Raw genomic sequence first — 12,939 nt, 5'->3', positions numbered from 1 at the left:
TGTGACGTCAGGCTGCAGAGATACTTCCAGGTGAAACGCTAATGATCGTGGAGCCCCGCGGATTGATCACAGCCGGCCTTCAGGGTCCCGCCGTGTAGGAGAACACGGAGCACAGTGGGGTGGAGGGGTGGAGGGAGGGACACGGTGGGGAGACGCCCGCAGGGGGCGCTGGGCCTCGCAGGGCCGCTAGCCTCTTCCAGCCCGCGGCCTGTTATCAGGCCCCGCCCACAGCACGAAACCACGCCCGCCTCGTTCTCAGACCACGCCCTCAGCCTGGGGTTCAGGGGTTTCTCCACCCCCGCCCCGCCCTCGCGGCCTGCAGCGGCGCACGCGCGGAGCGACGGGGTGAGTGCAGCCGGGCCTGGCGGGCAGGGCAGGGAGGGCGCGCGCGGCGGGGGAGGGCGTGGGCGATCTCCCGGCAGCCACCTCCGTACCACCACCCGGGCGAGCCTCGGCGGAGCTGCGCTGCTGCGTGAGGTGAGGGCCGGCCTGCCGCGGCCTGTGCGCCGAGCAAGGGCCGCGGGGCGAGCGGGGCCTGCCCATCTGGGTGCGGGTCGGCGGCCGTGGCTCGGGTGGACTCTGCGGCGTGAAGGCCCACGTCGGCCTGCAGGAGGCCGCTCCTCCCCAGCGGGGACCCGGCCCTGCATCTTCAGGGACGGCGGGTCTCGGGAAAGGCCAAATGGGGCCAGCACTCTCCGAAAGCCGCTTCAATTCCTGTTATTTGTGACAAGGTCTTGTGTAGCCCAGGCTGGACTGAGGCGTGAGCCACAACGCCGAGCTTCAATCAGAACGTGAAAATTCTCTTTTTATGCTTGAAATTATGTGTGTTTATTGTGTGCATGCATGCACACGTGTGGCACAGCGTAAGTGTAGAGGTCAGAGGACAACTTTCAAGAAGTCTGTTCTTCCACCATGTGGGTTCCGGGAATCACTCAGGTTAGGCTTGCCGGTAAGCGCGTTCTGAGCCATCACGCCGGTCCTGAAAATACTTACTTTTATGGTAGTGAAAACTAAAAGTAATTTAAACGTCTTGAAAACGCAACGACCCTGTGTTGGAGTTGGAGAGAACAGCCAATTGGAGCAGGCTCATGATTGCCTGTAACTCCATCTCCAGGAGATTCAACACCCTCTTGTACCGCACAATACACGCACACACACGAAAACAAGGTTTTTTAAAAATCCATCTTTGCATTGTGTAGAGACACTAGAGTTGCATGAAGTCTTTGAAAAGGGAAGCACTAGTAAGATGTCAGGTGCCAAGATGCCTACGTGTGGTTACCCGTTTATTTTGTTTTTAGGAGATAGTCTATCAGTGTAGCCTTACCTCGGCCTCCTGAGTGCTGGGATGCCAGCTGTGAGCCCCTGAGCTCTGCTGTTGACGTGGAAGATGATTTCTTAAGTTTTTCGAGACAGGGTTTCTTTGTGTAGCCCCAGCTATCCTGGAACTTGAGATCCGAAGACTAGACTGGCCTTGAATTCAGAGATCCACCTGCCTTTGCCTCCCAAGTGCCACCATGGCCCAGCTATGGAGGAGGATTTTTAAAATAAGATTTCACATATTGTGCTCCCAGATTTTTAGGGATGTACCTGTAGGCTGCCAGCCAGACTGCTCTTTGCCTGAGAATGGGGTTGGGGCTTTTTAAAGTGGGACTTTTTCTTTCATGTTTTCTCAGAAATGAAGACACAGCCAGGAGTGGTGGTGCATACCTTTGATCCCTGCACTCTGATGAAGGCAGAGGCAGACCTTTGAGTTCAAACAAACAAACAAACAAATACCTCAAATATAGATTAACATATGACCACATCCCATCTGTTCCTTCTTTTTTGAAACACAATGTACTCCTGACTGGTGCTGGAACTCATTATGTAGACCAGGTTGACCAAGAAATCAAAGATCTCTTGTCTCTGCCTCCTGAGGGCTGGGAATAAAGCCATGCACCACCACACTCAGCAAAGTAGAGGGGTTTTGTTTGTTTTTTGGGGGGTGGTTCTCCGCCTACCCCAGACAAGGTTGTCTGTGGGTGCAGCCCTGGCTGTCCTGAAACCTGTTTTGTAGATCAGCTGTCCTCAAATTCACAAGAGATCCGCCTGGCTTTTTTTTTTTTAAGCACTACATTATAAACTGTGGATACATCATCAAAATTTGACTTTTTCTGAGTGAATAGATTTTAGGTGGTTTGATTTTAAATGTCCTGGTTTTCTACAGTGACGTGTGTATAGTTGGGGGCAGAGGTAAGTTTCAGGTGATTCACAATCTTTTTGATAGGAGAATTAGTGAGCACAAGTTTATCTGATTTATATTATTTGATTAAGAAGCTAAATTTCTGGAGCTGGCAAGATGGCTCCGTGAGTAAAGGCGCCTGATGACCTGAGTTCAATCCCCTGGACACCCCACTCCTGTGCTGTGGCAGTTTGCATGTGTGCATGCTCCGAATGTCTTTATGAAGGCACTTGCATACAGAAAGCCCATACTGTTTGCTGATGTGAAGCTTGATTAGCAGGTTTGGTTGTGAGTGGTCTTAATCAGCCTTTGGTGGTGTTCGGTCCTAAGTAGAAGTCAGACTCTCACCTGTTTTCTCTCTCTCGACAGGCCAAATCCAACTTGCTATTTTAAATCATTGTCTTTTCATGCTTGGTTTCCCTTTTGTGTTCTGAACAATCTGAAATATCCTCTTGACATATTAGTTAATATATATTAAGATATGGGCTACAAGAAACCCTGTCTCTAAAAACCAAAGAATGCTGTTTATGGTGTTGGGTGAGGCATTTTGTATATGTACCTAATATTTCTAGCCTGGTCTACAAAGGGAGTTCCAGGACAGGCTCCAAAGCCACAGAGAAACCCTGTCTCGAAAAACAAAAAAAACAAACAAACAAACAAAAAAAAAGAATATGGCTGTCAGTTTTCCAGGTATCGCTTCCCCCCTCCAACCTGTGGCTAAGAACGTGAGGCAAGATGAACAAACTTGCTGGTGGCGGTATGGAGCAGTGAGAGTCCACACACACAGAGTTAATTGACACCAGTGGTCCAAAGACAAGTGTTCCATCTTTGGTCCTGCTATGTCATAATGGACTTTATCGGAGTTGGTTTCTTCATTGCTTAAAATGAGGTGAGTTTGATAGGGAACCCTTCTGTGTTCCTCATGGGACTGTTGGGAAGATGACATAAGTAAGGAGAATGTGCTTCTTACCTGGGAACTGCCACCTTATCATTGTGTGATCATGTGACATGCAGCACAGTGACTAACCTAGTTTGTGCCCCTCGGGCAATGACTCCAGCGGCTAGGACAAGACCACCATAGATGGAGTCTTAGGACTAGACAGGACTCCATACGCGCTATCTCAAGAAACTAACAGGGGAGAAGTGGAGAGAGAAAAGCAGCGTTCAGGGTGCTCCCTCCCTGCACCAGTGGACAGATGTTAAGCTGAGATGGGAGAAGGAGCTTGGATATTTTGTCATTTTTCTTGTTTTTTTTTTCTAGACGGGGTTTCTCTGTGTAATAAATAGCTCTGGCTGGCCTTGAACTCAGAGAGAGCCATCCTCTTATGCTTCTTAGTGCTGGGATTAAAAGTGTGGACTACCACAACCAGCCATTTATGACCGACTTTTCTTTCCTTCCTTCCTTCCTTCCTTCCTTCCTTCCTTCCTTCCTTCCTTCCTTCCTTCTTCCTTCCTTCTTTTTATTGTTTTTGTTTTGTTTTTCTGTTTTTTGAGACAGGGTTTCTCTGTAGCTTTGGAACCTGTCCTGAAACTCACTCTGTAGACCAAGCTAGCCTCGAACTCACAGAGATCCACCCGTCTCTGTCTCCTGAGTGCTGGGATTAAAGGCATGCGCCACCACCACCTGGCCATTTGTGATTTTTCTAATGTCTGAATAAATTAATGCAGACTTACACTGTGATTTTTTTTTTTTAAAATCTGAGTTAAACTCTCTCTCCCTTATTTTTAAGCCTTCTCAGGTTTTTTTTAAAGATTTATTTAGTTATTTATTTATTTATTATGTATACAACATTCTGCCTCATGTATGCCCACATGCCAGAAGAGGGCACCAGATCTCATTACAGATGGTTGTGAGCCACCACGTGGTTGCTGGGAATTGAACTCAGGACCTCTGGAAGAGCAGCCAGTGCTCTTAACCACTGAGCCATCTCTCCAGCCCTACACTGTGATTTTGATGTCAAGATACAGCTGTGGCTATAAATATAAAAATTTTAAAAGAAATATGAAAATTTTACATATAATTGGGTATTTAGCTAGGCGGGGAAGGCAGAGGCAGGTGGATCTCTGTGAGTTCGAGGCCAACCTGGTCTATAAGAGCTAGTTCCAGGACAGGCTCCAAAGCTACAGAGAAACCCTGTCTCGAAACCACCCGCCCCCCTCTCCCCCCCAAAAATTGGGTATTTATCAGTATATACAATTGTTAAGAGTTTAGAAAGCATAAATATTATGTCCGAGTTCATTCTTTCTGTGGCTAATTTAAGATGTTGGAAGCATTTTATCCATAAGCTATGGCTCATTCAGTGGTGCTATTGCTTATATGACTGCTGGTCTCTTTTACTTTTAGGTATTTTTTGCCATCTGTGGAAATTTGCCTGTGATTCATTTTCCTTGCTGTAGTATTGATAATTATACCAAGTAAGTGGAATACAGCCGAACTAATTAGTAAATTTTCTGGAATTTAGTTGTTTGGTGGCAGCCACACTTCTCAGTAGAATGTTGAATGTGACATCATAATCATTATTAAGATTTTTTTCTTTCTTGAAAATTACTTATATTCCAAGATTCTGTATAACACATTTTTTTTTTCTGGAAGCCATTGTGTTAATAGACTCACAACTATATATATATATTTTTTTTTTTTTTTGGTTTTTCGAGACAGGGTTTCTCTGTGGTTTTGGAACCTATCCTGGAACTAGCTCTTGTAAACCAGGCTGGTCTCGAACTCACAGAGATCCGCCTGCCTCTGCCTCCCGAGTGCTGGGATTAAAGGCGTGCGCCACCACCGCCCGGCTTTCACAACTATATTTTAAAAGGAAAGATATCCATGTTTAACTTGAAGTCTGTAGAAATGTTGTATGCCCAAAGATATAATGGGTTGTGGGGGGGTATGTGTGGGGGGGAGGCAGTGGTGTCTGTATTTGATTGACAGGGTCTCGCTTTGTAACCATGGCTGGTCTGGAACTCTTTTTGTAGACCAGTATAGTCTCAGCCTCCTGAATGCTGGGACTAAAAGGTGCATGTTGCTTTGTTTTATGAGACAGGGTCTCATAGTCTAGGCTTATCTGGGAGGCTCTCTATAATTTTCAATAGAGAGAGGCATTGTGCAGTGTTGTTCTTGTGATACCTATTTTCATGTTCCACACAGATTTCTTTATAAAATATTTTATATGTATGGATGTCTTGCACCACATACATTCTTGGTACCCTTGGAGGCCCACAGAAGGGAGTCAGAGTCCCTGAGATTCAAATTACAGATAGTAGTGAGCTGCCACATGGGTGCTGGGAATTGAACCCAGGTCCTCTGGAAGAGTAGCCAGTCTTCTTAGAAAACTGCTGAGCCATTTCTCCACCCCACCCCCATTTCTTATTGCTACTAAATTCTTTGGCTCATAAGAATTTATACAATAATACTAGTTATTGTACCATGCCTGTGAATGTTTTTCATTTTTTAGATTGAAAAGATATGAATGAATATCCTAAAAAAAGAAAAAGGAAGACTTTACACCCTTCTCGTTATTCAGGTTAGTGTATAATTATTATTTTCAAAAGAGTAAAGGATTAATTTCTGCGTAGTTGTTATTCCCATCTAGTTTTGCATAAATGATAAGGTGCTGTCGGGACCATTTTCTCGTATGTCTCCTGGATGGAGTGCTGCAGGATGCTTTACCACTTGACATTTTAGAGTTCCCAGCTTACTCCTCATGTACCATCAGAGTCAGAACTGTGCTTAAGGTGCAGCAATAACTTCAGCAGGAAATATTGAGGGAAAAAGCTTTATCTTGAACACTTTTTGGAACTGTGACCTTTATTTTATGTGTCTTGAGTGTTTATCTGCATGTGTATGTGGTACCATGTGCATGCCTGTTGCCTATGGAAGTCAGAAGAGGTTGTTGGATCCCCTGGAAGTACATGATGGTTGTGAACCATCATGGAGGAGCTAGAACTGAACCCAGGTCCTCTGCAAGAGCAACCCCAGTGCTCTTCTTAATCCTTGAGCCATCTCTACCTCCCCAGTTTTTATCTTGATTGTGTAATTTGTGACAGAGGTTGGCTCTGCTCTGTTAACATAAGAGGTCTGGGCTGGGGGTATAGCTCAGTGTATAGAATGCTTGCCTTGCATACATGAAGCCCTGGTTTCGCCTCATCCCATCACTTGAGAGATGGAGGCAGGACAGATCCAGAGTGAGGTCAGCTTGGGCTGCGTGAGATCCAATCTCAAAAAAAGGAAAACGAGGCTGTTAGTGGTGCTTGCCTTTAAGCCTAGACTCCAGGCCAGCCTGGTCTATAGAGCAGAGTTCCATGACAGCCAAGGTCACACAAAGAAATCCTGTCATAAAAAACAAAGAAGATCATCTTTGTGACCATCTCTGGCACACGTACTTGAGACAGCATACCCATTAGCTTGCTCCTTGCACATGTCCTTTATGAGGAAAGTGAGCTTGGTCTGTTGTGTATTTATTGGTGCTTACCAGGCAATGTTTGGAATGACTGATATCAGAAGCCCTCTCTGCTCCTGAGACTAGTTCTCCTCATGTATTACGCTTTCTTGGCATGGCATGCCTTCTTAGTAGTTCACGGTACCTAATTCACTGTTTTAATCCTTAACGCAGGATTTATTATATATGTATATTTTGTGAGATTCAAACTTTAGGCAAATGTTTCCTTGTATATGTTTCAAGGTACATTTATTTTTATGTGTGTGAGTGTTTTGACAACATTTCTGTATGTGCACCATAAGCCTAGTGCTGGTGGAGGCTCGAAGGTGTTAGATCCCCTGGAACTGAGTTACAGACAGTTGTGAGCCACCATGTGGGTGCTGTAAACTGAACCTAGCAACAGAGTATCTGAGCCATCTCTCCAGCCCGTTTCCAAAGGTTTCAGTTATATCTTATTTAAATTCATTATAGAATTAAAGCCTTGCTGATCCACCTTAGCCTCTGTGTTCCTGACACCATAGGTGTGCAGCAGTCATTCTTTTTTTTTTTTTTTTTTGGTTTTTCGAGACAGGGTTTCTCTGTGGCTTTGGAGCCTGTCCTGGACCAGGCTGGCCTCGAACTCAGTCACTCAGCTTCTTAAGCGTTACTACAGTTTAGTTTATGGCTCTTTTTTAAAGCCAAACGCCAGTGTCTGATCTAAAGTGTAAAACTGAGGAACACGCTACATTTTTCCTATTGAAACTCGTTAAAATCATGACAATACAGGCTAGGGCTATAGGCGGAGGGCTTGCCTGGTATGTGTAAGGTGCTGGGTTCAGTCTTTAACATAGGGAAGTAGACAAAAAAATATGTCAGACTAGCTCATGCATCTGTGTACTATGCTGGGAATTGTCTTCATTTTGTTTTACATTCAGATTCTTCTGGAATAAGCAGAATCACAGATGGAGTCAGTGGAATCTTTTCTGATCATTGTTACAGTGTCTGCTCTATGAGACAGCCTGACTTAAAATACTTTGACAACAAAGGTAAGTCCCATATCTTCCAGAGTACTTAGTGTAACTCGCTTTGACAGGACCTAGGAATGCCCCCATGGATGAGCCTCTGCCTCTGTGTGTAAGAACTGACTCCTCTGTGGTACTGCAAAAAACAAAAGCCAAGCAACAAGGCTGCCTTTGCATGTTTTCCCTTCAGGATTATCTGAAACGGTAGTTTGAAATGTGGGCTTATAGTTCCAAGGCAGGCAAAGATTTTAATTGTTGTAATATCAGAAAAAAGTAGTTTTTTAAATAAGTAACTTTCTTTTTTTTTTTTTTTGGTTTTTCAAGACAGGGTTTCTCTGTGGCTTTGGAGCCTTTCCTGGAACTAGCTCTTGTAGACCAGGCTGGTCTCGAACTCACAGAGATCTGCCTGCCTCTGCTTCCCAAGTGCTGGGAAGTAACTTTCATTTTTAAGCAAACTCTTAATTTCTTTTATTTGGCTAAGAGTTGATCCAAAGCCAGAGTGACCTAGAATTGGACGTTGGCAGTCAAGTGTCTTCTCTCAGTCTGGAGTGCTGAGAGAAGGGAGGGGTCAAGAGCAGCTGTTGGTATTTTTCAGTCTCTAGAGCATTGGTAAATGATAAGAACATGCATACTTTTCTTTCTCTGCACCCACTGCTGCTCCTTACCTGTGTGAGCCCACACCTGGCTCCGTAGACTCTCATGCTCGCACACAGAGGTGCTCACGGCTCTGCATCTGCATCCGTGACAGTTAATAGAACTGTTTTAGGCAGTTGTGAGGCCTAAAAGAAGCAAATAGTAGCAGTGAGCATATTTTATGTTCAGGTCTTGGTTTAAAATACCAGTGAACTAAAGCCCCTATAGCCATGGCTGGCTCCAGATCTGGGGAGGAGATGGACAGGATGAGTTTCGAGCATCTTGTAGCGCTGGAAAATAGGAAGTATTAAAAACAACAACACACACAGTGCGCGGATGAGCTGAAGGCGCTCTCAAGGGCCTAGGTGGAGCTCAGGTGACAGTGCTTGTCTAGCGCACGTGAGCCCCTGGCTTCCACCCCAGCAATGAAGACAAAGGAAAGCTTCCAATAGCCAAAGCTGAAAATAATTTGAGAAACATGAATCTTTACTGCTATAAATGATTGTGCATAAATGGGGTAGAAGAGAAAAATTGCCTGCACAAAAGAAACCCTTCCACTGTTTTTTTTCAAGACAGATTTCCCTGTGTAGCCACAACTATCCTGGAGCTCTGTAGACCAGGCTGGCCTCAAACTTAGAGATCTGCCTGCTTCTGCCTCCTGAGTGCTGGGATTAAAGGTGTGAACCATAACCACCTGCATGAATTCCTCCCTTAAGGAGATGGAACCCAACTTTCCACCTCTTGGTGTAGGCATCACAGTGACGTTCAGAGAGGAGAGTAGGGGAGGACAGAAACCAGGTGGCACACTGGCCAGGTCAGGAGGGTAGCTCAGCAGTTAGTGTGCATTCTGGGAGGGATGGCAGGCGGGGCTGCCTTCCAGGATCTCGCAATTCCAATCTAATCATGAGAAAAAGAAACAGATGAGTTCCATTAGTACAGCATTCTACAAACTGGCTGACAATAGTCCTTAGGACAGTCAATTTTCAGTCACCTAGAAAGACATGACTAAATGTATGTGGGATCCAAAAGGACATTGGGTAAAAACAAAGTAAGTCTGGATGAAGTATGGGCTTCAGTCAGTAATAATATATCACTATCAGTGGCCATATATCAGTCATTAATTGCAACAAATGCCCCGTACTAGTGTAAAGAATTAATAGTGGGAGCTGGGCAGTGGTGGCGCACGCCTTTAATCCCAGCACTCGGGAGGCAGAGGCAGGTGGATCTCTGTGAGTTCGAGACCAGCCTGGTCTACAAGAGCTAGTTCCAGGACAGGCTCCAAAGCTACAGAGAAACCCTGTCTCGAAAAACAAAACAAACAAACAAAAGAATTAATAGTAGAAATGTTGTGATATGTTAGGAGTACTTTATACTGTTTTCATGATTTTTCCCCTAAGTTTTTCTTTTAAAAAATAGTCTATTAAAATGCACACACATATACTGCTGTCCAGTTTTCTCTGTTGACCCTCAGATCATGCTAACTTGGAGGGAACGAGGTTGAACTAAAGGAATAGTGATTCGTTCTCACTCCTTAGGAAGTTCAGAGTGTATTCCAGTAAGTTGGGCATATAAACAAAGGCAGTGAGCCAGGCAGTGGTGGCGCACGCCTTTAATCCCAGCACTCGGGAGGCAGAGGCAGGTGGATCTCTGTGCGTTCAAGGCCAGCCTGGTCTACAAGAGCTAGTTCCAGGACAGGAACCAAAAGCTACGGAGAAACCCTGTCTCGAAAAATATAAATAAATAAATAAATAAATAAATAAATAAATAAATGCAGTGGATTATTCTGGTATATTCTCAGTGTCTATAGGGATCTGTAATATGTAATAGGCAATATGTCCTTTCATGGCTAAGTCTGTTGTTCCTATTGGTATTAAGTATTTTGTGATGGTTAATGCTTTGATATAAAATGTTTTTCCAAATTCTTTTTACAGATGATGATTCTGATCCTGAGACATCAAATGACTTGCCCAAATTTACAGACGGAACCAAGGCCAGAAACAGGAATCAGAACTACCTTGTTCCCAGCCCCGTGCTTAGAATTCTAGACCACACTGTCTTTCCCACAGGTTAGAGGAACTCATTACCCAATAGCATTTAATGTATTTTGTACAGAGCAGGTAAAAGCAGTGCATGCCGTAACTACTGTTCACACAGCTGTTTCTAATGGGACTTAGTACAGTGCTGCGGTACCGGGACAGATGGTTCCGAAGGGCTTAGTGCAGTGGGGCAGCCCTGGACCGCGGTATCTAATGGGGTGTACTGTGGACAGTACTACATAGGATGATTCTCTAATAGGGCTTATGTAGTACAGTGCTATAACAGTGGGCTTCCTGTTTCAGAAAAGTCTGCTGATGTGGAAATCTGTGATGAAGAATGTGATTCACCCGAGTCTGTGCCTCAGCACACTCAAGAGGAGAGCCCTATAGAGGTTCACACCTCAGAAGACGTCCCAATTGCTGTAGAAGTTCATGCCATTTCTGAAGATTATGATATAGAAACAGAGAACAATTCCTCCGAGAGCCTCCAAGACCAGACTGATGAAGAACCACCAGCCAAACTCTGTAAAATACTTGACAAGAGCCAAGCTTTGAATGTGACTGCCCAACAGAAGTGGCCTTTACTGCGAGCCAACAGCAGTGGCCTCTACAAGTGTGAACTTTGTGAATTCAACAGTAAGTACTTTTCTGACCTAAAGCAGCATATGATCCTGAAACACAAGCGCACTGACTCGAATGTGTGTCGAGTGTGTAAGGAAAGCTTTTCCACTAATATGCTTCTCATTGAGCACGCCAAACTTCATGAAGAAGACCCCTACATCTGTAAGTACTGTGACTATAAGACAGTGATCTTTGAGAACCTCAGCCAGCACATTGCGGACACCCACTTCAGCGACCACCTTTACTGGTGCGAGCAGTGTGACGTGCAGTTCTCCTCCAGCAGTGAGCTCTACCTGCACTTCCAGGAGCACAGCCGCGATGAACAGTACCTGTGCCAGTTCTGTGAGCACGAGACAGGTGACCCTGAGGACCTGCACAGCCACGTGGTCAATGAGCATGCCCGAAGACTGATAGAGCTGAGTGACAAGTGCAGCGGTGGTGGGCACGGGCAGTGCAGCCTTTTAAGCAAGATCACCTTTGACAAATGCAAGAACTTCTTTGTGTGTCAAGTATGTGGATTTCGTAGCAGACTTCACACAAACGTGAACAGACATGTTGCTATCGAGCATACTAAAATCTTCCCCCACGTTTGTGATGACTGTGGGAAGGGCTTTTCCAGCATGTTAGAATATTGCAAGCATCTAAATTCACATTTATCTGAAGGGATTTATTTATGCCAATATTGTGAATACTCAACAGGACAAATTGAAGATCTTAAAATTCATCTTGACTTCAAGCATTCAGCTGACTTGCCTCATAAATGCAGTGACTGCCTGATGAGGTTTGGGAATGAAAGGGAATTAATCAGTCACCTTCCAATCCATGAGACTACCTGACTGTTAACTTTACATAATGTTTATGTAAAATAATGTTTTTTAATATTAAAATGGATGATCTGAAACATAACTTGTATAATTTGTCTTTGACAAGTTTTCTGGCATTACTGCATTTTTCAGTATATAAGTATATTTAATGGAGGTGTTTTCAATCGCATGACAGTCTGTAGTTGTCACTTTTGGTGACTATTTTCCAGTTTTTTGCCTATGCTTTCAAGTTCCTGAATGCAAACAAAGGTGCTGAAGAGACGGACCACAGTTTTCTTTCTTTACCACAGGGCTTCAAACTTGTCTTTAGAACTGAAGACCACCTTCTATGAAGTCTAACTACTGCACTACCAGAGCATATATGTCTAGTGTGGTGTTTGCCTGTATGTAAGCACACCAGATGTGTGCAGTATCCATGGAGGCCCGAGGAGGGCAGCAGATCCCCTGGAACTGGAGTTAATAACTGCTGTAACTGGGTTGAGACAGGCTTCACTCTGTAGCCCAAGCTGGGTTCCAGCTATCAAAGTCCTGCCTCAGCCACTCGGTGCTGGGAAGGCAGGCTTAAAGCGCCACACCAACAAACATTTCTAAAGGCTCTGCTTAAGTTGAAGGGTGTAAACGGAGAGAGCTGGGAATGTGTGAAACTAAGCACCTCACACCCCTTCATAACCAACTGGCACTTTATCTTCATCTAAGTGCACGTTACCAGAGCTCCTAGCATTTCATCCTCAGTCATAATCCTACAAAGTCATGCCCCAACTTCTGACAAAAGTGTACGGATTGAGAAGACCCACTGAAATATTAGCATAGAGTTAGGGGTGTGGGGATGAAAGGTTTCTGGTGTAATGTACTGATGAATCTGCATCCTAGTGGCTGCTGTACCTGCTACAGAGCAGTTCTCAGTTCTGACACCGCTGGCCGAGGTGTTGCTCCTGAGGACCACTGAGGAAGGATCCAACCCTAGCTTCTCAGCTGGTCAGTGGCCGTCTGTGCCAGAGTGTTCTGACTTGACCGTCCCACATCTCCTTGTCTCTACTGGATCACCAATCATACAGCCAGTCCTACCAAGCTTACTGAAGAAGGGTCTGGGCCAGGGCGTGGTGGCACCCAGCGGCAACCCAAGCACTCTGGAGATAGAGGTTTAAACTGCAGGAGCTCAAGGTTTTC

At 45.0% G+C, this 12,939-nt stretch overlaps 1 protein-coding gene across 2 annotated transcripts; it reads left to right on the top strand.

The window, feature by feature from the left end:
* Positions 1-310: 310 nt before the first annotated feature.
* Znf639 (zinc finger protein 639) lies at positions 311-11,854 on the top strand. Of its 2 annotated transcripts, none has more exons than XM_075950652.1 (7): positions 311-345; positions 2,904-3,110; positions 4,566-4,636; positions 5,674-5,742; positions 7,572-7,682; positions 10,223-10,357; positions 10,631-11,854. In XM_075950652.1, exons 4-7 carry the CDS (start codon positions 5,685-5,687, stop codon positions 11,782-11,784), a joined length of 1,458 nt encoding a protein of 485 aa, XP_075806767.1. In that variant the 5' UTR covers positions 311-345; positions 2,904-3,110; positions 4,566-4,636; positions 5,674-5,684; the 3' UTR covers positions 11,785-11,854. The 2 variants fall into 2 exon arrangements, with proteins under 2 accessions (XP_075806767.1, XP_075806765.1); XM_075950650.1 differs by lacking the exon at positions 311-345 and adding an exon at positions 352-477.
* The last annotated feature ends 1,085 nt before the right edge of the window (positions 11,855-12,939 follow it).

This window comes from Microtus pennsylvanicus, chromosome 16 (genome assembly GCF_037038515.1).
Source record: "Microtus pennsylvanicus isolate mMicPen1 chromosome 16, mMicPen1.hap1, whole genome shotgun sequence".
In the NCBI taxonomy this organism is placed as follows: domain Eukaryota; kingdom Metazoa; phylum Chordata; class Mammalia; order Rodentia; family Cricetidae; genus Microtus; species Microtus pennsylvanicus.
The sequence above is the reverse complement of the archived record's forward strand: the minus strand, read 5'-3'. Positions and strand labels throughout refer to the sequence as shown.